At 38.9% G+C, this 23,150-nt stretch overlaps 4 protein-coding genes across 6 annotated transcripts in view; 2 read left to right on the forward strand and 2 right to left on the reverse strand.

The window, feature by feature from the left end:
• Oatp30B (Organic anion transporting polypeptide 30B) overlaps nucleotides 1-8,337 on the forward strand; it is a 58,068-nt gene extending 49,731 nt beyond the window's left edge. The window contains exons 19-22 of the mRNA XM_028322375.1: nucleotides 3,799-3,922; nucleotides 4,121-4,248; nucleotides 4,516-4,689; nucleotides 6,216-8,337. Of these exons, the coding sequence (XP_028178176.1) occupies nucleotides 3,799-3,922; nucleotides 4,121-4,248; nucleotides 4,516-4,689; nucleotides 6,216-6,356 (567 nt within the window). The 3' untranslated portion in view covers nucleotides 6,357-8,337. The remainder of the gene's footprint in view (nucleotides 1-3,798; nucleotides 3,923-4,120; nucleotides 4,249-4,515; nucleotides 4,690-6,215) is intronic.
• On the reverse strand, nucleotides 8,327-9,642 carry LOC114365733 (peptidyl-prolyl cis-trans isomerase). The gene is made up of 2 exons (XM_028322374.1): nucleotides 8,956-9,642; nucleotides 8,327-8,691 (listed from the first exon to the last, which is right to left on the reverse strand). The coding sequence occupies exons 1-2, from the start codon at nucleotides 9,518-9,520 to the stop codon at nucleotides 8,663-8,665; spliced, it is 594 nt and encodes a 197-aa protein (XP_028178175.1). The 5' UTR covers nucleotides 9,521-9,642; the 3' UTR covers nucleotides 8,327-8,662.
• Nucleotides 9,643-9,780: 138 nt separating this feature from the next.
• Nucleotides 9,781-12,166, forward strand: rswl (tRNA methyltransferase roswell). Its single transcript, XM_028322373.1, has 5 exons — nucleotides 9,781-10,197; nucleotides 10,335-10,555; nucleotides 10,642-10,790; nucleotides 11,326-11,692; nucleotides 11,771-12,166. The coding sequence occupies exons 1-5, from the start codon at nucleotides 10,071-10,073 to the stop codon at nucleotides 12,134-12,136; spliced, it is 1,230 nt and encodes a 409-aa protein (XP_028178174.1). The 5' UTR covers nucleotides 9,781-10,070; the 3' UTR covers nucleotides 12,137-12,166.
• Nucleotides 12,167-12,406: 240 nt separating this feature from the next.
• pps (protein partner of snf) lies at nucleotides 12,407-22,111 on the reverse strand. Of its 3 annotated transcripts, none has more exons than XM_028322369.1 (16): nucleotides 21,654-22,111; nucleotides 21,064-21,225; nucleotides 19,189-20,962; nucleotides 18,904-19,099; nucleotides 18,395-18,631; nucleotides 17,591-18,148; nucleotides 17,027-17,362; nucleotides 16,789-16,941; nucleotides 16,581-16,708; nucleotides 16,012-16,494; nucleotides 15,536-15,804; nucleotides 15,051-15,372; nucleotides 14,642-14,852; nucleotides 13,938-14,100; nucleotides 13,369-13,556; nucleotides 12,407-12,989 (listed from the first exon to the last, which is right to left on the reverse strand). In XM_028322369.1, the coding sequence occupies exons 1-16, from the start codon at nucleotides 21,784-21,786 to the stop codon at nucleotides 12,828-12,830; spliced, it is 5,475 nt and encodes a 1,824-aa protein (XP_028178170.1). In that variant the 5' UTR covers nucleotides 21,787-22,111; the 3' UTR covers nucleotides 12,407-12,827. The 3 variants fall into 3 exon arrangements, with proteins under 3 accessions (XP_028178170.1, XP_028178171.1, XP_028178172.1); XM_028322370.1 differs by having other exon boundaries at nucleotides 12,407-12,986; nucleotides 21,654-22,084; XM_028322371.1 differs by lacking the exon at nucleotides 18,395-18,631.
• Between the last annotated feature and the right edge of the window lie 1,039 nt (nucleotides 22,112-23,150).

The raw sequence follows: 23,150 nt of genomic DNA on the forward strand, positions 1-23,150 counted from the left end.
GCGAAGTAAAACTTCTGTACGTAGTACTTATTATTATTCTGTGGTAGTACTGATTATTATTCTGTGCTACAACGCACGCTCGTCCTGTGCTCGCTAGTACAGCGCTAACACGCCGGTACTCACGGGTGCGGTGCTCACCCGTGCAGTAGTCGGGCGTACGATGTTGTGTACCTCTAGTGTTCAAGAGTACAAAGCTAATGGGTACAACAACGCTTCCCCGCCCTGTGCTCGCGGGTACAAGGCTCATTCACGGGTGCAGCGCTCACACGCCTATTACTCACGGGTGCGGTGCTCCTTACCTGTGTAGTAGTCAAGGGTACGATACTCACCCCTCTAGTGTTCAAGAGTACAAAGCTAATGGGTACAACAACGCTCACTCGCCCTGTGCTCGCGGGTACAAGGCTCATTCATGGGTACAGCGCTCACACGCTCAGTACTCACGGGTGTAGTTTCACCCGGATAGCAATCGCGGGTACGATGCTCACCCATTTAGTGTTCAGCAGTACAAAGCTAATACAACGGGTACAACTAGTGTTCAGCAGTACAAATACAACGGGTACAAGGCTCACTCGCGGGTACAGCGCTCACACGCCCAGTATTTGCGGGTACAGTGCTTTCCCGCCCAGTACGCATGGGTACAACGCACAGTCATGGGTACAGTGACAACTGAGCACTGTATCTGTCTGGCACAGATACAGTGCTCAGTTGTCACTGTAGTTTTATATTTATGGAGTTAACCCATTATAGACTGAGTTTTCTTAAAGTGTCAGATTTTTGTTTTTTTGAAATGTGTTCATAATTATGGTCTACATAATGCTATACAAGCATTAAAAAAATTATTCGACCTGTAATCTGGAAAAAAAATGCTGGTACCATATGGTACCGCTAGCCTCTTACCGTGTCAGTTGGTTAAAACATAACTTTATCATAGACTTTATAAAAATTGGGTAAATTATATATTTTATTATTATTATAATATGTATTAATATTCAAGCAAATAACAGGAGTGATATTAAATGTANATGTAGTGATCAAACTTTAAGGGCGTAATCTATGGACAATTTTATCGGTGAAAATACTTTAATTTTCAAATTTATCCACGAGTAACAGGCTAAATTTTATTTTGAACAAAAATAGGGTTCCGTAAAATATATAGATAATGTAGTCCATGCGCGCGAAGCCGCGGGCGGAAAGCTAGTATTTTATAAGCGAGGGATCAAGTAATTGCCCCGGGAAGGCCTAGTAGACTAACAACTCCACCATAAGCTGCGAAAAGTGTGAGTCGCAAGTGAGAATTCCTAATGTGTTGCAACGAATATAGTCAGAAAGTCTTGAAAATATGAGGAAGGCCGAGACGTTGAGCCAAAATCGAATGCCTGTTGGGTTGAAGTTAGGGATTGCAATCCAGCGCCGTTTTCAATCCAGCTGGATTCTTGCTGGATTGACCTGAATCCAGCTGGATCCAGCGCGGATCCAGCAAAACGTGGAACGAAAATAAAAAGACGACATTTTTAAGTCTTTTTTTAAATTAAGTAACTAGCTCTCCGCCCACGACTTCGCCTGCGTGAAATAGGGCTGTGTTTAGGGTTTTCTTGGAAATAATTATTCGAATTTTTCTCGCCGTAAAAACGATCCTTGGACTTCAACGAACATTTAAAAAAAATGGTCCAGGCGTTGTTGTTGAGTTATGCGCTTACCAACACATTTTGCGATTCATTTTTATATTATATATTTGTACTTCTTACGATAATCTATGAAATACGGCTCAGTAACTAATAATTATAATCAGTAGGAAACAGTCTTACAAATTCTTTTAAAATTAATTACGAAAAGGCCCGTAATTTAATCTGCAATCTATTTTTTGTATCAATAGAAGTTCATCATCATCATCATCATCATTTCAGCCACAGGACGTCCACTGCTGAACATAGGCCTCCCCCAATGCTTTCCATGTTGATCGATTGGTAGCGGCCTGCGTCCAGCGCTTCCCTGCTACCTTTACGATGTCGTCGGTCCACCTTGTAGGTGGACGTCCGCGTACCGGAAAACGCAATAGAAGTTACGAATCCGAAAATAATAATCTTCTGCGAAAATTAGGCAGTTTATAATCTGACGACAGGAGATTGACCATTTCTTTTTTCAATCCTCTGGAAGTAGGACAAATTTTATCTATAGTCCAACCTCCCAACCGCACAGAACTGCATATGTAGCCGGCTGCTGAGAATGCCCTTTCGGCCTCTACACTAGTCGGTTTAGTAGGGTCAGTAAATAGTCATATACCATAGATAAATGTTCACCTAGCACTCCTTTGGTCTCATGTTTATAAGTTTATAGCGCTCATTTCTTTTTTCAGGTCCTTTTCGTAATCTAATTGACCACTTGGCTTTGGCTTTTGTTTATTATAGTTATCCTTCTCACTTTTAAGTTCCATCTCAAGCTCTTGCTCTAAAGTCATTTTCACAGGTTCTGCGTCATCATTTAGTAAGACTATTCTCTTCTAACTCCATGTTATCTTCATTTTCTTGCACCGGCTCTATAATATTTTGTTTATTTAGGGCTGATTTTACGATCGTCGGATAACTTTTAACTGAAGAATAAATTTGGCACATTGTTTCAGTATGGGAAATATAACAAAATGACAAGTTTATTCTTCAGTTAGAAGTTATCTGACGATGGTAAAATCAGCCCTTACTCGTTTTAACAAAGTTTTCATCTCCGACCGCACCGCATTCTTTTTTTGGCAAAGGAAAATAGACAGATTTTTTTATTGATTCTTCATACTTTTTTGGATTTATCAAGCACACAAACGTACCAGTAACTTCAGAGAGGCGCCGTTCAACGCACACAACAACAGAACGGCAACGTCACCGTGCCGTTTTGGAAATGGCGGCAATTAGAAACTAAGCAAGAAATTTATACGTTTGCGGATCCGCATCGCTGGATCCAGCACTGTATGCTGGATCCAGCATGTTTAAAAAGGCGCTGGATCCAGCTGGATTGCTGGATGCTGGATCCAGCAATTGCAATCCCTAGTTGAAGTACAACCCTCTTGCCCAGCAATGCGTGCAATGAAATGATGATGTCGATGTTTCATACAATAAGAATTCGTGACGCTTATCGTTTGGGATCGTGTCCAAACGTCTATTTCGTCAGTGTAGTGTCTTTCTATAATCGTAATGCCGGGTCCACACATTGGCTCCAACGTTGGTCCTAATGACATTCGTCCAACCAATGGATCTAGAAAATATCTATCCCTACGTTGGGACCAACGTGTTGAACCGGCCTAATTACATATTTATTTATTTTATTCGGAAAACATACAGTGAAACAATAACAGACTAATAACCACTGCTTAAGAAACTAACGAATGTTCTTTCTTCAGTATTCGAAGAGCTGCCGTCCACGGACAACGCGAGCGGGCTGCGCTCGGGCGCCGCGTCCGGGCCCAGCTCGCACACCAGCACGCCGCTGGAGCCCGGCGAGCGCGAGCCCGGCCCGCAGCTGCAGCGCACCGACTCGCAGTACTCGCAGGTACAGTACTACGCCGCGTCGGGCCCAGCTCGCACACCAGCACGCCGCTGGAGCCCGGCGAGCGCGAGCGATTATTTGCGGCTTTCCCGCCCGGTATGCACGGGTACAACGCACAGTCATGAGTACAGTGATAACTGAGCACTGTACCTGTGCCAGAAAGTTTTATTTTTATGGAGTTAATATAAATATTTGATTCAATATGTTTATTTATACCATAGTGATTTTTTGTAGTATCCAACAATGCTTTTCACCCGTCGCAATTTGCAGGAGTCAACACGTGCCAGCGGGCGGAACTCGCGCGTTCTCGTCGCGTCGCGGCATCTACGAAACGACTCCAAGACCATTCAGCTCGAGCCCCGTGCCAGGCAGCACTCGCTCGACGAAGATAGAGGTAAGAAAATAATAGAGAAGATTGTATGCCTTTTTTAGGTCGTATAACCCTTCGTTTTGCATTGTATAGTGCCATATATGTACTCCTGAAACCCTCCCATGTCATAATACTTAAACTTTTTTTTCTTCGCACGTGTACTATCACTAGCACCAATTAATCATATCGAAGCGGCTGGTTAAATTCGATATCTTTTTTCAGGTCACCCGGAGCGAAACCGTGCGGTCCGAAGCGACTCGCGCGACTCCCGGGACTCGCGGAGAGACTTCCCGCGATCCGCGTCACGTGACTTCGCCGGACACTCGAGATCTGGCTCACGAGATTTCAAGGTAACGTATATGATAAGTTTATTCTATTATAAACCATCTGGAAAAGCACAGCACGCGTTTGTGGTTAACTAGTTAAACGATCTATATCGTTTCATCCACGAAGACGCGCCCCCACCATTTTTCCGCTAATGTTTGAGTGTGTTATCGGTACACGCTAAATCATCCATGAGTGCACACGTGGCAAAATGCACGAAGGGAGTGCCCTCTGATGGTATAGTTACGCCACAGTTGGGTAGTGTAATAAATCTCATGTCACTTCTCATTCAGGTGCACTCGCGGTCGGACTCGCGCGAGCTGAGCCTAGAACAGCTGAAGCAGCTAGCGCTCAAGAGCATGGAGAGCCTGGACCTGACGGTGCTGCCGCTCAGCAAGTGCGCCGACGAGGAGAGCAAGCGCCTCATCGAGGGCGGCGTGCTGCGCCACCGACGCACCGGCTCCAAGGTCAGTAGCCACGCCCAGACTATTCTAGACCGATTGAAATATTTAGAAGACACTATAGCCGAGGTGAAGGGCGCCTCATCGAGGGCGGCGTGCTGCGCCACCGACGCACCGGCTCCAAGGTCAGTAGCCACGCCCAGACTATTCTAGACCGATTGAAATATTTAGAAGCCAGAGCCGAACGGTAAAGGGGCCGGACTGGCCCATTTTTCGACCCGTCGTCCCTCGACTATTGTGGCGAGCCCACTCGTGACACAAACATATTTTGCTTGGTACGAGAGGCTAACGGGACTATTAGCTTCTCCTATGCTTTTGTCTCATATCTGTGCAACCTCTGTCAACTGTTTTGTCTCAGATCTAAGACAAGACTACTTTGGTCATTTTGAAACATCATTTGAAAACCGTAGCAGTTGGGGGTGCAGTTTTGCGCGGCTCAATAGCACGCCAAAGGTTAATAATTGAAAACCAGCATGGGGCACACTGAAAACTAGCGCCGTGGCCTTCGTCACCGTGGGCCACGGCATATGCTGAGTGTGGTCCCGTTGCAGTGGGCATCTTGTTGGTGAATGGGTGGCACTGCTCAGTTTACTCTTGTTTTTATTTTTTCTTCTTCCATTATTATGTGCCACTGTCATGTCTATGTAATTGCCTGTATTTGTGTGATGTCCATTGTAATAAATGTATCTTTCTTTCTTTCTTAATTTGTGCAATACACGAATCATGCTCGTACTTCCCGCTAGCGAGCCGTGTGGCTGGGACCCGAATCAAACTTATCCACATCTAGACCAACCCAGCACGGCACGCGAGTCACACTAGGACTTCCTGCTCACGAGCATCCCAGACTTTGAAATGTTATGTGCAAAAGTCGGTGGCCGCTACGAGTGATCGATGGCCACTACAATTTGTATCTAGTGGCCGCCACACCGGTGACATGTCATAGTCACTGAGTCGCGAGTGCCGCGAACACTGGATAGTGAGTGGACGCCACTCGCTACATTAAGTGCAGCGATTCCATACAAAACGTGTTAAAAATCAAGTAAACAACTTACGACTGCCTGGAGATTGTGGTCGGTGGCCCGTTAGCGCCTTAAACCCTAAATTCTGTTGATAAGGCCCGCCTTACACGGACAGCTCGAGCAGTTAGTCAGTGATCAACATACACTGACCACTCTTGTAGTCAACAGTCAACAGCTTGAAGCTGCCAGTGATAACTGCTCGAGCAGTTGGTTCAACAGTTCGAGCGGTGGGCAATTTCAAATCAGTAGCACCATGGATTTTGAAGAGGAAGCACTGACGACAGCTCGAGCAGTCAGTGTATGGCTGGCGACTGCTTGACCACACGATGAAAATTCACCGTGCTGTCGACCGCCCGAATCAGTTGCAACTGCTCAAGCGGTTCGTGTATGTGCGTCCATAGAACTCTGCAGTTCACTGTGCAGTCGCAGCTTGAAGCTGTCGACCCTGACTGCTTCAAGCGGTCCGTGTATTGCCGGCCGAAGTAGGTAACAAAAGCTTATTTTTGAACGCAGGACCTGAAGCCGCCGGAGTCGCGGCACAAGCGCACGTCGTCGCACCACATCACCATGGAGCCGAGCGAGCTGAGCCTTCAGCTGCACAAGGGCCGCAGCGTGGACCAGCTGGCCAGCGCGCCGCTCGACCCGCGCGTCTGAGGCCCCGCCCCCCGAGTGATACCTAGTTAAATTGAACTTTCCCAACCCCTGAACTCACGTTCCGAATCTAGCGTAAATAAACGAGTGATTTCAAATCATATCTTTAGGTAGTCTTGACGCTTTCTTATAGATAATAAAAAACCTTAGCAAATTCGCTTAACGAACTCTTAGCGATTACGAATTCGGTTGAATTCTTGTAGTTCATTTAACTTTTCGTTCGTATGAAGGGAGTCAATTAAAATAATCTTGTGTTACACGTAGAGATATCCTCGTAACCTGTGCACGGTTTCTAGTTCTGAGGTGCGTCTTGTAGTAGCTTTCGATTAGAAATGGCAACTTTAAATATTATGAACAAAAAAATATTATATTAGTTAAATCTATCTATTTGTTTACTGTAATGTACTTAATAATGGTTGATTGATGTTATGACTAAATCGTTGATTCTGTAGCATTAAAATCTGAATTTTTAATGAATCAGACGTTGCAGACTGCATACCACCCTTGCCTTAACACCATCACTAAAATTAATATTGATTAAGCAAAGAAAATGTAATTTTAAAGTGACCATTGTAAACTGGAGCACTATCATAAGAAATGATTAATTTTAACCCTTGGAATAGGTTTATATTGCTCATTAGTAGCACCAAGTGAGCCAAGTAACCTAAAAGCTGTAATATTGGATAATAGAATATCTTTTGAATCTCACTGGCAAGAATATCTTTTAACACATACATCAGTCATATGGCATAATATAAGTTGTATAAATGTACATACAATTTTATTGATTTCTTGAACAACTAACTTTCATAATGGCCTATTTATGTCAATATTTAAAAGTGAACTGGTGAAATTTTATAGATCCACATTATGTTAAAATATCACTAGGTTTCTATACCCTCAATTGGGACATTAATGGCTAACTAACAAAAAGCAAACATAAAAAATCATATTTAACTTCTGTATTATATTGCACAAAACTTCCCATCATAGGCACACCATGCCAGCAGAAGTATCATTCAGAGAATATTTTTGTTACTAGTTAATTAACATTCCTTTAGTACTAATTACCTATTTGTTTTTCAGTGACAAGCACAAAACCACCAAAAAGTTGTAGCAAATATTCTAAGTACACTTTGTGTGTAAAAGGTTTTCCTGTATTTATTGTGATCTCAAAATGGTGAATTATGTCTTTGCCAGATGTGTGAAGTACGATTGTTTACTTTTCATAATGCAACATTGATTTGTAAATATTTATTTTTACTTTTTTACACATTTTTTAAAGTGTTTTTGCATTGCATTTGAAAATTATTTATAGATGGAAAATAATATTTGTCAATCATCATTTGAAATACCATTCCTAACTATCTAACAACCAGAACCAAGCACTTCTCTTATGTTCATTGCCAAAGCAAAATTATACATAGGTAATTGCATAATATTCTTAACATTTTGCTTTTTAATTAAACCTTCTCATAATTATTAAGCAGGTGTATTATCAGGTGATGATTGGCTCATTCATTAATATTATAACTTTGGCATTTATCAAATATTCTTGTACATTAAAAAATGTCAATTCTTCGGCTGCTCTTTAATTAAGTCAAGTACTAAGCTACGACTAGGGCTTTATTTACAGTGTTGTAATAACTAATTGTGACAATGTCATTGTTCTGCTTCACTTCAAGATTTTCCAGTAAGCACACTGCACTGTATTATAAATTATATTGGCGTTTTAAAGTTGTAATGTTATAATAACCAGCAGTCAACCAACTATATCCTAATTACGATTTTGACATACCAATTACAGCGTTTGCTGAAACTGGGTGTTCAACAATTTTAATATTGTGCATGACACTGTAAAGAAGGCCTTGTGATTTTAGTATATAAATGTGCACATATAGAAAAAGCAATATATTTATCTCAAATTTTAACATAAAAAGACAGTAAGTTGTCGCTGTAAATTTTTGTCGTATATTTGTTAAGAGAGACAAATAGTTTGATATGAAAGAGAGTGTTTTTATCTTGAAAATGCCTTATTACAATAGTTCATAAGACTTGATACTGACTTAGCTGTATATAAGTTGTTACATCAGTCTCGGATGGAACTGTTTGATGGTAGCAACTCCTAAACTAATTTGTTGCATTTAGTGATTAATAAAAATTGCATACTTATTTTAAACTACATTTTATTTACCATTTACCATAAAACAATCTGACAAGATCATCACTTCCAAACATTAAAACAAAATCTTCATCATCCAGGAAACTGCCTTGAAAATAATGGAAGTAATCCATGTTTTGTTGCTTTTCTATGCAATAAGAGCTTTTTCATAGTCACCTAGTAAAATTAAGAATTATCAATAGAAGAAACAAGAACCTAATGATAAAGCTGAAATCAACAGTTTTCATGAAGTTTTATGATTGGGTTATTGTAATGGGTCATGCAAGCTACTATTTCTACAGTCTAATTTTGATGAAATAATACACAAAATACAAATCTAATAATTTTATTTACTTAATATATTTACCATACATAGTACAACTACAAACTACACAACAACTTTTTAGATACTTTATAAAATTACACTTTAATCTAACTCACCACATTCTGAAATCACAACTTTTTTAGAGGGTTTGCCACTCTTCGACCCCAAACCTTCCATTTTCGTCACGACTTCCATACCATCCACAACTTCTCCAAACACGACGTGTCTTTTGTCTAACCATGGAGTTGCTGCAGTCGTAATAAAGAACTGGGAGCCATTGGTGTTGGGGCCTGCGTTAGCCATGGATAAAATACCTGGGCCGGTGTGCTTTAACTTAAAGTTTTCATCTTGGAATGTGCGACCATAAATAGATTTACCTCCAGTGCCATTGTGATTCGTAAAATCTCCTCCTTGACACATGAAATTTGGGATAATTCTATGAAATGAGGAACCCTTGTACCCAAAACCTTTCTCGCCTGTGCACAATGCTCTAAAATTTTCAGCAGTTTTTGGAACTACTTCAGTGTTTAATTTCATCACAATGCGACCAAGAGGCTCTCCATCTGCGGAGACATCGAAGAACACTTTCTTCTCTGGTTGGGTTGAAGCAAAACGAAGTGCCGCCGCTGAATATAAAGTTCCATTGACTATAGTACGGCGCAATATTGTGCTTATAGCCATTTTTAATTGTAGTTAGACAAGAAAAATTAAAACCCTCGATACCGAATTGAAATATTCGAAACTTCAAAAAGATAACCTCAAAAATTCATCCACTTATTTTTTTGGTTCCATTCTTTTAAAGGCAAAGGCATTACACTACACAGCCAAATCTTTGGATCTAGCTAGACGAAGTGCTTGACACAGCCATTAGCCAAATCTTTGGATCTAGCTAAACAAAACCAGTCAAAAAATGGATTCGATTGTTCATTTGATCAAAAAGTCTTTCTTTATGCCTTTGCTGTTTCAAGAACCATACCAAAATTACAGTGACAGCCACGTGACAGCTGACAGACATGTGCTCGGTGGTGACAGTGACAGGAAATTAGGAAAACATTCGAAATATTTATTTTTATCACAGAATTTCTACTGTATTTTATTGAAAAAATTGTCATATAGTCAGTGTATATAATTAGTGATTAAGAACAGACTCCTTTTCATTTACACAATCATTAAATTATAAGTAATCGCATTTATTTTGTGTATTTTCCGTAAAAATCAATAGCACCAAACAATGTATTGTGTCCGGTCAATATTCAACGTTTTAAAATCTCATAGAAAGGTTTCTGCCGTTCATAAAGTTGTGAACGACAAGCCGATCTACCAGCCAATTCGTTTTATATCACAACTTGATGAATCTGGTAAGGTTTCATTCAATAAATATAATTATTTTAGGAATATAATTATTTTATCTTTCTTCTAAGTTTTCTAGGCTTTCTACTAACAAAACAAACAGTAATAGAAATTTTGCCTTTTAATATATTTTTTTTGTTTGCAGATAAAATTATCCAAGATTTGTGCAACAATGATCCAAAACTAGAAAAGAAATTAAGAATTTTGATGTTGGAAGTAGAAGTAATGCGTCAAGATGGGCGCTATGCACCCAACTCGTTAAATACTAGCCAATGGCAACATTTAATGAGTCTACAAAGTAAAAACCAAAGAAATAATTACCTTACATATCTATGGAAAACTGAAAAATCAAGAGAAAATCAAAAAGTATGTCAGTTTTTACACTTGTTGATAAATGGGTTCAAATTGTTTACAAACGTAATCATAGTGTCTGTTTACCTCTTTTAATCTAGGCTAAAAAAGAAGCAAGAAGAAAAGCATTTGAAGAATCGAAGCCAGAAGAGAATAAAGAATTTCCTGACGATGTTTTATATGGATTATCACATCAAGCATTGTTTTTGAGAATTCGAGACCAGTCAATAAATAATTTTGACAATTACAGGTAAATTAAACATAGTTTTGTTTTCTATTACAGACATTTAGCCTACTGGTTTATGAAAAGAACTAGCTTTTGCTTATTTTATTCTGGGTTATAAAGAATAATACTGTAAAGTTTCACCAAATTCCGTTCAGTAGTTTTTGCGTGAAAGAGTAACAAATATCTATCCAGACATCCAAACTTTCGCATTATAATATTAGTAGGATAGTAGAATTATGTAAATTAGTAGTTAAAGGCTTATAAAAAGAAAATGTTTGTGATAAGCACAGTGGGTCTAGACAAAGTGCAAATTATATCGCAAACCAGTCGAAAAGTGGTCGAAAAGCCCCTTTTTTGTATGGAGTTTTGACGGATTCGATTTTCGATTCGATCAAAAAGTGCGTTTTGTCTAAGGGGGCAAGTGTCTGTACTTGCAAGTTTCAAATATTTATTCTTAATTCATTTATTTTATCCTTCCTTATTCATATACAAAGAGGTACTGAAAAATTATCTAAAAACAAAACAGCTACCCTATTGTATTGTTCTTTCACAATTTCAGGGCACTACAAGCTATTCAGTATGGATTACCGATAGTCATTGACTGTTCCTATGAAGAACATATGGTATTGCGAGAAACAATAAATTCTGCGAAACAGTTGACTCTTCTATTTGGTGACAACAGATTGCACAAAGATCCTTTTGACTTACACTTGTGCAATGTAAACTTGAAAGGAGATTTTATGAGGCAACTTCGCAAAAATATACCTTCTTTGGAGGAACCATGGTTTCCTCTACATATCCACACCAAATCTTACCTGGATGTTTTTCCAAAAGATAAATTGGTGTACTTGACACCTCATTGCAGAGAAGAACTAACAGAATTTGATCATGATGCTATTTACATCATTGGATGTATGGTTGATAAGGTATTTATTACCATGTAGGTATATTAATGTAATAGTTCTACTCTAGTCCATTTTACATAATATATTAATTTGTTTCAGGTGAACAATGAACCTCTTTCTTTAGCTAAAGCTAAAAAGGATGGTGTAAAAATGGCCAAATTGCCTTTAGATAGATTCATGGAGTGGGCTCCAGGCTCAAAAAAGAACTTGAATGTCAACCACATGGTACCCATACTTTCAGATCTTAAAATCTCTGGCGATTGGGAATTTGCTCTCCGTCACGTACCCAGGAGAAAATTGATGGAAACTAAAATCCTAGCTATGCAAAAAAAGATGAAAAATAATACCCTAATTAAGGAAGATCTTTTCCGCAGTCTAAGGGTCCCATCGAAATCTAAAGGTTTTGGTGTGAAAGAAAAGAAAGTGAAATCTAGGAAATCCTTGTATGATGATGATAATTTTTAAGTAAATAAAACAATATTAAATAGAATTAAAGATGTCTTTATTTCATATGTTTTAAGTTTTATATTCTGTCATAGAGAATAAAAGATAAAATATACTTTCTTACAATTTACTAAGTAAAAATAATTAAAACTACAAACTATTTTTTGTACACCATATTAAATGATTTCGAACAATGTATGTATACCTATATACAATCATGCTAGTTTGAATGTGAAATATTCAAATTTCATACAACTTCATTATTATGATACATTTAGCATAGTTTCTCTCTTTTAATGTGTTGTCATCCATGGCATTCACTTATTGCACACATATTTCAATAATATGCTTCGCACATTTTCTATGTACTATTTTATTCTCAAAACAATTATTCTTGAAGTTCTTATTATTATCTACATCCATCATGTTCGAGATTTAGTTTTTACTCTATTCATAATTACATCAAACATATTATCAAGCATTACATAAATCATAAAACAATCTAAGCACTATTTTTGGGAAAGGGCAATTACAGAAACGAGATCGTTCAGATGTAGGCTCCATCGCCTACAAAGTAAATCGACAAGAAGTAAGAAGTCTTGTATCGAACAACACAAAAATGTGATGTTAACTAATAATATAAGTATGCATTGCAAATTACTAACGAATATTGTGCATAGTACTAAAATAAAAGTGTGGAAGAAGTGGGCGATCAGGGTAGAGGCAGAGTGCGCATGTCGACGTCGGCCGGCGGCGGCTCCGAGCGCTGCTTGATGGTTGCCAGGATCTCCTGCAGGTTGGACGGCAGCGCGATATCCGACAGCGGCACCGCCGGCGGCGTCATGGGCCGCGAAGGCGAGTACGCTTCGTCCTGCTGAAATAAAATAATTCATGAGTAATTCGAAAACACAACCTTTTTAAAAAGACTGTATTCTGGTCTTAAATTTCGTTCGTTTTCAGCCAAATGACGTCCACTGCTGGACAAAGGCCTCCCCCAAGGCTTTCCACATAAAGGTCTTAAATACTTAAATAATTTTAAATTAAGATTTTTGGTTGCATTGTGATTGATAAAAGACAAAGTAGTTTGAGTTGAAAAGATAGTGACGTCACTTGCTTGTATCTTGTATTGCCATACAAAATCTATGGGATTGTCTCGTTTTGACATTTTTTAAAAGTACGAATTGGACCGAATGAGCTCACGCCGCGAACTGATAGAATGACGATTTATTAAGTTGTTTTTTAAAAGTTCTCACCTCTCCAACTGAAGAATCGGCTCTTGCCATCTTGAGGATCTGTTGCTTTTGCTCCTCTATTTGTCTATTTAGTTCTTCCATTTTGGTGCGTAACGTATTGGACGCCGGCTGACTCAGCGCGGAAGCGGGCGCGCTGCCACTGCTGCTTGAAGATCCAGGACTGTAAGCTTCATCGTCGTCAGCCGATGCTGAAAAGATTTCAATTCATCACAAGTTGCAGAACAAATAAACTAGCGCGATACAATTTTTTTTGTGGATCAATTTGGCAGTTGCATGCGCCATGATGACCAAAATAAATGCGGGTGGATGGTCATGGTAAAAAAAGTGTCTACCCTCTTTTTAGACTTTCGACGCTGGTATCACTAATCGCTAACTCACTTTTATTTCACATAAAACGATCTCGTAAGGATATGGCGCTACTTCATATAAATGTAAATAATAATGAGAGAAATCCAAACAATTCGAGCATTTGAACAACAATATTTGAAACAAAGATACAACATAAGTTCGCCTTATGTTCAAATTTATTTTGGCATAAAAGTTTAAATAAATAAATAAATAAAACATACCCAAGGAGGCGGCGATTTTATCCTTGACTGAAGTAGAGAGCGCAGGCGAGGTGTAGGCGGGCAGCGGCAGCGCGGGCGGGCGGCGGCGCGGCGACGCCGGCGATTGGGCGCCCCGCCCGCCCAGCGGCGGCGTGTATGAACGCTTGCGCGATTCTCGCGCCACCTGCAGCGTGATACTTGATTGAATATACTTAACGCAATAAGTTTACGAAGCAAGTGACTGATCCAAAAATTTTAGCCTTCAAAGGGACATAGATTGAGCCTACCAATAGAAGCGACTGTATTTACCTACAAGAAGTGGGCAATGCCATCTCTGGGTGCGTGACATGGGAAACTTCTTCCAAATAGTTGATGCCAAGAAGGGGATTTCTTTAAATCTTCTTGATGAAGCGAGAGGTGATTAATAATCACAGAAAAAGGAACTTCCTATGCCATAGGAAGTGGCGAGGTTAGTCCTACAGATGCATAGCAATTNTAGCAATTTAATTTTGAAAATAATAAAAAAATTAGGGTAAGGAACTTGGGATGTCAGGATTAAAATAAATAACCCAAAGACGGTTTATTTTTGTGTAACTCCAAAAACAAAAGAAACCGCTGAGAAAGTAACCTATCCTCTTTGCTGTCATAATTTTTTTGCAACGCAATAAAAAAGGCCATAACGAAACAACATTTTTATTTATCATTCTCGCCTAGCACAAACTAACCTTTGCGGGGACAATCTCTTGTTGAATATGTTGGAGCAAGCGTCTTTTCCTTTGCCGTATAACGATGGCGATCAAGAGGTGCGTCTTGGCGTCGCCGAGCCCGGGCCCGTCCAGCGGCAGCAGCACGGCCGGCAGCGCCGTGTTGGCGGGCAGCGGGACGATGTAGAAGTCCTTCACGGACGTCGTGTTCGAAACCTTCACCACTCCTAACCTAAAAACATAACATCGTCATTATCTCTTCGCGTGCCAAGCGGCCGTAAATAATCAAAGAAATTCATTCATTTTTATTTGCTTTATTTCAGCACAAATGTACGGGTGAGGAAAATAAAAACACAATAGGATCGCATTACAAAAAAAATAGGCTGATATTTTTTTTATTTTAATCATTAATCTTTGGCACAGTACGAACCTATTTCGACTACTGAGATAGCTATACAACGCGATATACTGCATCTTTTCTTCGTCGTTCGCGGCCTGCAACCGCAGCACCACAATGTCTTTGTTGCTGGCCCTTTTCATTTTCCCGATGTAGTCCCAGACGGTGTCCGGGTTTATTCTTCCGACGATGTCCAGCTCGGCGCTCAAGTCTTCCTCCAAATCTGCCGCAGTCCCGGACACCTCGTGGGCGGCGACGTAGAACCGCGCCACGTCCACCATGTTGATGCACCCGTTCCAAACGGTCGCCGCAGAGTTATCCACTGTGCTACTTGGTTCTTGATCGCTCTCGGCTTCTATAAAGTGGAAAACATATTTTAATACAGTGTAATTCATCCGCTGTGCAAACATTTAATTCGAGACGAGACTGCAAAAAAGAAGACTTGTAACTTTATTTTTTTTAAATGCTTAAAAATAATTTAATACATTCACAACAAAAGAATATCAGTAACTTAATACCTGACACTTTATCCTTTCTTCTAACATATTTAGACTCGGGGTTTATAACGGCGGCATCTATGGAGAAGCTCTTCGAAGCATCATAATCTTTATTGTCATATTCCTCCACCTCATCCTTGTAGGTGTCCTCGTAGACGTCCTCTCTGGACTTTCGCAAGTCTTCTTCCGAAAACGCTGACGTTATCATCGGCTCGTGAGGGTCGTATTCGGGGTGTACTTCTTTTAACATTGCCGACTTAGGCCTTTCTACGGAATCGGAATCTGTGGAGCTAGAAATATTGAAACGTGAAAGGATGAAAATAAAAACAAATAGATGACGCAGATATTTTTACAGAAATTTACGTTTATATCCGTTGTCTAGTACCCATAGTACAAGCTTTGCTTAGTTTGGGGCTAGCGGCGTAGTGTAAAATGTCCAAGGATATTTATTTATTTATTTATTTATATAAGTAAACACAAAAATAAACTTTACTTACTCATGTTTAGTTTTCGTGCAATTGTCCTGCGACCTAGAGCGGTGCACGGGCTTGTCATCGGCGCTGGTGCGGCGCGCGCGCGTGCGCGGCGGCTCGCGGCGCCGCGAGCCCGAGCGCGAACGTTCGCGGCGTCGCGAAACCGACCGCGATCGTTCTCGCGACTTGGACCGCCGCTTGGATTTGGCTCGTGACCGCGATCTGTGTCTCGACCGCTCGCCGATTTCAGTCTTTTCTTTCGAATCCTCCCGGGACTCTGATTTCGCTCTGCTCGATCTTTTGTCCGACCTCCTGGTCGATCTGCGGCTCTCCCTTGAATCCTTCTCCTTCATCTCGGATTTGCGTCGCGAGGAGCGAGATTTTCTGCTGTCCGAATCACGTTTCGAGTCGCGTCTGTCCTTTTTGGAATACTCGAAGCTGTCGTCCCTTCCCCTCTTTCGACTATGTTTTTTCTCGGCGCTATCTCCTTTGCTTGATGTGGTATTTCTGTAAAAATAACATATTGTTTGGTCAAGTGAACATTTTATTTTTAATGACTAAAAGGTAATTTAAGATAACTTGAATTCACGTACAATTCCTGTGAAGTATCATCTGTCTTAGATTCTTCCCCAGCTGTTTCTTCGTTTAATGCAGTAACCACATCTTCAATAGGCACGTTTGGATCCAGTTCTGTTGAAACAGATTCTTTTGTTTCCATTACCTGTAATTACAAAGATTATATTATTTTTAGAAATTTAAAATAGGTATTTTAACTGTAAAATTATTTAGACAAAATGTTACCTCTTCTCCCTTATGTGTTTTTAGAACATATGTTTTGCTTGCAGCTAGTAAGTCTAGTTCCGATTTCTTTATCAACTCCAATTGATGTTTTGCTTCTTCCTCTCTCCATTGAGCCAACTCTTGACTCGCGAGTTCTTCTGGTGATAGTCGCACCTAAAAATTAAATTAAAATAAATAAAACATTAAATACAAATAAACTTATTAGCAAAAGTAGTAATAAAAATAAAATTTTACCAACCAGTTGTTTGGGTGTGATAGTTCGGTCACAAATCTTCTGCCACAGTGAAAGATTCTTTCGATCCTTTATATTAAACATCAAAGATCTGTATTTGGCCTTATATTTCATACCAACATCTCTGAATAATTCATGTAATTCAAGTTCAGTTTCATTTGCAAAGTCCATTATTTCGTCTTCACTGAATTTGGGGCCAGTGTTCTCTGCCATTCTGAGACTCATTTGTTCTTGCAAAGCTTTTTTCACATTATCACGAATCGAATCAGATGAATCAACCATTTTGTTTTTGCTATCCAATGAGTCTTTTCGGCGCGATGTTGATGGAGAGACTGCAGGTACCTATCGAGCAATAAATAATTATCATAAAGTTACCAATCTATGCTAGTAATCAAAGTTCAAACAACTTCAAGGTTATAGCCATCATAAAAGGATACAGTTTTAGACAAAGTTTCCACTATGATCTGGGAGCAAAATAATGATTGTGTACACATGTTTAGAATTTGTTGTTAGATAATTAGTCATGGCATGTTTTAATAATTATAATAAAATAAAAAAAACTTTACTTACTTTTTCAGATGAAACCTGTGATCGATTTGAAGTGCGAACTAACCGCCGCGGTTCACTCATTGACGGTTTGGCTGTGGAAGTGCTAGGCCGGGGCGTATCAATGTACTGTGTTTGTTGTTGTTTCAATGCAACCGGCGTTCTCGGCTGTGGAGACTGCTTTAGTTCTTCTCTTGGAGAAGCTACAGTTTTCATAATCCTTTCTTGATGAAGTGACCTAGATTTTAACTCCATATGCTGCGCCTTAGGTCTTGCATCAGATTGAGCCCTCAATTTAGACTCTTGCTGTTGAACCCTGGATTTTGTTTCCAGCAGAGATTTACTTGAGGAAGGCTGTTCAAGTGACTTCTTAGGTACTCTTTCAAAATTAAGAGTAGTTTGTATTTTATTGGGCTCATTGGACACTTTCTTTTTCGTGATGGTCGGTCTGATAGGGCTAAGACTTCCGGGTCGCACCACTTCAAATGTAGGATTTTTTTGTAACCAGGCTTTTAGATTTTCTGCAGTTGGAGCATTAGGTCCTGCCAATAATTTTCCAGACTTTCTTTCAAAAACAATAACCTGAAATAGCAAATTATATTACTACTGAAGTACTTGAGCAAACAGTGCATACAGGCAATTTGGGAGTATCTCTCTTAAATGGTATTTAATTGATGAAATCAGTGGTCTAAAATTCGGGACCTACTAATGCCTACTTTGAAATAAAGGCTGCCACCACTGCTGTGGTCTAAATTTGTTGGCAAAATATTAGTATAAAATGTACCTAAGCATTCAAAGCACACTAGTTAAGTGCCTGAAAAATCTTACCCTTGATTCTGCCTTATTTTTGCCTTGAGTTTTCCCAGAATTACTTTCAGATTTGTTTGGAGGTGGACTTAAAGAATCCTGTGCATGTTTGAGAATGCACGCGTCACTACAGTAAATACTACTAGCCCGTGCGTGTTTCTTACAAACAATACAATTTGTTTTTAATGTTGCTTCTTTGACAACTGATGAAGATGTGCTTATGACATCAGTTTCATTTTTCTTTTGTATTGTTGCCACCTATTGAGTAAAACAATATTAAAATAAAAATAAATTGAGTCTAGTAGAAGAAAAAACATATAAATATACAATATGAAACAAAAAATAATGAAAAATCTGTAATGATACTTTTGGGAAATCAATTCTAATATTGTGCTATTTAAATGTTTTTTAACAACAAAAGGCAAAGGCTCAACGGCATCAATATTCTCTTGTAATCAGCAATATGGTGAATAGTGAAGATAATTCTTATTAGACTCTTTAATTACTAACATATTTAGGTGATTAATTACCTTTGGGGTTGTGTTTGCTGCAGTTTTCGGCGTCTTCTTAATACAGTTGGGGCACCTCCACTCTATACCCTGCTCCTCCATTGCCTGCCCCATTGCTTTCGTAATGTTGACACATTTGCCGTGAAACCAATCCTCACAGCCGTCACAGCATATCATGAAACGATTATTGTGGGGCTGTCTACAGATACACCATAACCTACAAGCAAGGTAAATATTTACAGAAATTGATTACACCAATCAACGTTAATTTAAAACCCACAAGACAAACATCAAATTATAATTTACCTGTAAGGATCATCTTCAGAATTCCAGCTCTCCTGTGATTCTGCAGACATTTTATCAACTGGGGCTTGAACCACTTGCTCCTGTTTCTTGTTGGACAGTTTCTTATTCACATATTGTTTGGACACTGCCTGCACCTGTGGCTCAGGGGTGGTGACCACAGGCGGCGAGGGCACCGAGACTGGAGTTGGTATCACGTCTGCACTGCTGGATGTCTCCATCTGACTCTTCCTTTTTGAAGATCTCGTTGCTGGGGCTTCTATTGGTGGCAAAGTAATCACTCTCCCATCTCTTCTCACTATTTCTATGGGATCCTTACGAGTGGCAACACTCTTTGCAGACTTTGTGAGAGTTTGGGCATACAAACTGGGTGCTTGTTGGAACGGAGATTGCACAGGCACTTTTACAGGTGTAGTGTCAACTTTGCCCAAAACTTGTTTGTCAATAACCTCTTGTAAGTTTTCTGAACTTTCCACCAGCTGAGCTACATGCATTAGCAAATCTTCTGTCAAGCCTTCTTCTTCTGGTTGCAAACCACCCAGTAAATCAAGTGTTGGAGACAATGGCCCTGCAAGGCCAGGGCTGGCCATTGAATTTCCAGTTGTAATACCAGGCTGCATTTTCATTGGGTGTGCTATACCCGATGTATCTTGAAGTATTTGTGCCAAACTAGCATCATCTAGCTGAGGTATAGGAGAAGAAAGATCATACCCTTTAGAAATCTTGTCAATAGGTCCTGTAGTTTTTTCTTTTTGTTTGATGTATGTTTTATGTGCAACACTGGGTTTAGGTTTTTCAGAGTTGTCCTCGAGCACTTTGAGAATACTCTCTGTTGATTTAAACTCATTTGTATTTGATTCCATTGTTTTCAGATTAGACACATTCTTTTTATCAGTGGTAGGATCTTTAGCTTGGACCTTATTATCAGTAGATACCCTTCTTATTACGTCTGGTGTAGAGAATAGTGAAGTCATGTCAGACAATAATGCTGTAACATGAGCAGGTGTTTTCTTTTCTTTCTTAGCTGGTTTTGGAGTGTGTTTTGTCACTACATTTTTGCTGTGATCTGGGGTTGCAGTCATGTTCAAGGATATCTCAGATGATGGTATGAGGCTTTCTAAGTCCACATTAACATTTTGGACTCTCTTTTCAATAGTAGGCTTGATTTGAATTTTTTCTCTCACCTCTTTCTTCAAGATATTCTTATTAGATTTTAATCTGGCAGCCACTTTTGGATCCAACTTCGCAGACTTGGGTGTAACATTCTTCAATATTCGGGGTTTCAATTTGGTTTTTTTCACTTTCAATGAAGCACTTCTATCTTTAGTCTCTTTATAATCAGAATCAGAGTCTCTATCAGGGATGCTGTCACCAGAGCTAATAGATGATGATGAGGATGATGACTCATCAGTCTTTTGTAAAGTATCACCCTTTTCTTGCTCTTTAACATTCTTTGTCTTTGACAGAACAGGTAAAGGCTTATTGAGAACATCATTACCTTTCAGTATAATTGGTGATTCAGGGGGATTTAAAATAATCTTTTTGCCTTTAGGAATAATTTGCTGTTCCAGAATAGTTATTTTCTTTGAATTAGGAACAGGTTTTGGTGGTGGAGTATGTGTTATTTCAATAACAGGATCATCATATCTGTCACTACTTTGTGGCAAATTCTGACTGGGAGAAGTAAAAGGTGTGTAGCAGTGATCATTTTGAAAGCCAACCAAACTATTTTCCCTTGTCTCTATTCTCAATGATTGTAACATTTCAGCACCACTATCTGCAAAAAATTAATAAGAAATATTATTTATTAAGCTTCACTCTGACAATAATTTATACATTTTGAGTACTAAAGGTGCTTATAATAGTTTAGTTACTTACCATATTTTATGATGCTGTTAGGTTCATCGTAATAACTGTCCACAGATAGTGTGACATGGGGAACTTTATCATCATCGGATTCTGAATCTGTAGCATCATCTGGTTTACCTTCATGGCCTACTCGAACAACACTTATCCCTGCAGCTTGGGATCCATCTGTTCCTACAAGCACAAGATAATTTAGTTTGAACTTCGAGTACATAAATCTGTAATTCTGAAACTAAATACTAAGAATAGAATTCTATCATTGCATTGGGTAAGTTTTTTGGAAGAATGCATTCTAAAATTGGTTATAAATGAATCTTTAATTTTGGCGCCAAAATTTTGTGTTTATGCTCTTGGCGAATTACAATTATTATCCTTATTATTTTTAATCATAAACACACAAGAAATGATACTTTTAGGTAGATTCTTGAAAGAAGGATGGTAATTAACTCGGTAATAGAACCAAAAATGCACATTTATCTATAAAATCAATGCTACATGTTTACAACGAAAGTGTTATTACAAATGTGGCTGATCAGTTCCAGTTTATGCCACTTTGGAAATCAAAAGTATATGAACGAAATAATAATGTGCATAATACGTACCCATCAATGTACCGAGTAAATTCTGATCAACAGAAAGGGATCCATCCTTGTTTACAATAACAACAACAGAACTATCCGCCTTCGTTGAAGGCCCATTGAGGTCCGTGTAATTAGTGATCACAGTATTTGACATTTTCTATAGCAATCCAATGCAGTTAAAATAATGCAAGTCCTCTATTTATAGCCATTCTAAACACATGCACCGCTTCTATTTATGACGCATTCTATGTAAGAACGCCCGCCGCCATTTTATGAACGTATTCAGCCGCCCAATAGACATAAACGATAAAATTACGTAAACACTGCACTTTATTACACAAATAATATCGTGGAAATTTGGTTTACAAAAGTTAATTATTTATCAATCACTTTGAAAACCAAAAAATAACCAAAAATATTATTTTACTGAAGCATGCACGTAAAACGCGTCTAGTGATGTATAAGCTAGGGTTGTCATTTGGCAATATGTTATGAATCGAATTCTTTGTTCAATTGCAAGTTTCAAAATAATGTACTAAACAGAATATTATTATTATTTTAGTATATTCGAATATTCCCTAATAGTACACTCCAAAGTATACACTCTTCCAAAATTTCAGAAAAGTCTCAATAGAAATAATAATTAAGGGAATAGAACATCTTTATGCTTTATGTGCATAAAAATGTTTCAAAGAAAGTTGGCAACATAAAGATAAGCTAATAACTATGGCTAATAAATGCTAATAAATGGTATCTCTCAACATTTTCAAACTTTTTGCACTACAAAAATTTAGTACAATATACATAATTGTTTGAAGTCATTAGTGATATGTTACAACTATTCAATTAATAAAGTATATTCAATTGAAAAATAATGTACTCAATTGAAAAAAAAACTGCAACTTTTTTCTCGGCATTCCCGGTTTACGTCATTGATTTATGAAAAGAATATGGAGAGGTCTTGAGCTCAATTTTCCCTTGATATTTTTTTTAAAGGAGTCAAGTTGAACTCTTTTTTTACTCATGGCTTCATTCAAAGCTTGATTCAGAGTGGAATAAGCGGGTGAGGGCGTGACTGCGAGTAGTTGAAAAATCCGGGTCCCTAGCGCGTGTTTTGCCCTACACAGCCCTACACAATCAACAAAATTAAATATGTCAACATTCAACAAAATTGGCTACAAAAACTGTTGAAGGTTGAGATGTTTTTTGTTGATTGTGTAGAGCTAAATACGCGCTGGAGACCCGGCTTAATCTAACCATTTTCACCATACAGCCGCCAAAGTGCAACAGACGCCAAGCCATTAAGAGTCTAGAGTGACCGCGCCACTACTCTGAATGTTGCGCTGCAATTTTATGATAATGCTAGAAATAGAAGTCAACTTATAAACTTACGTCCGTGAGCTGCGGACGGAGTGACTCCAAAGAATACGTGACTCTTTCTGAGCAACTCTATTGCNTCATCACATGTCTTGTCCTTTTCTAACACGCACATGATCAAATCATTCCTTCTTACTCGCT

This window comes from Ostrinia furnacalis, unplaced genomic scaffold (assembly GCF_004193835.3).
Source record: "Ostrinia furnacalis isolate ACB-3 unplaced genomic scaffold, ASM419383v2 OfSCF7642, whole genome shotgun sequence".
NCBI classification, from domain to species: Eukaryota; Metazoa; Arthropoda; class Insecta; order Lepidoptera; family Crambidae; genus Ostrinia; species Ostrinia furnacalis.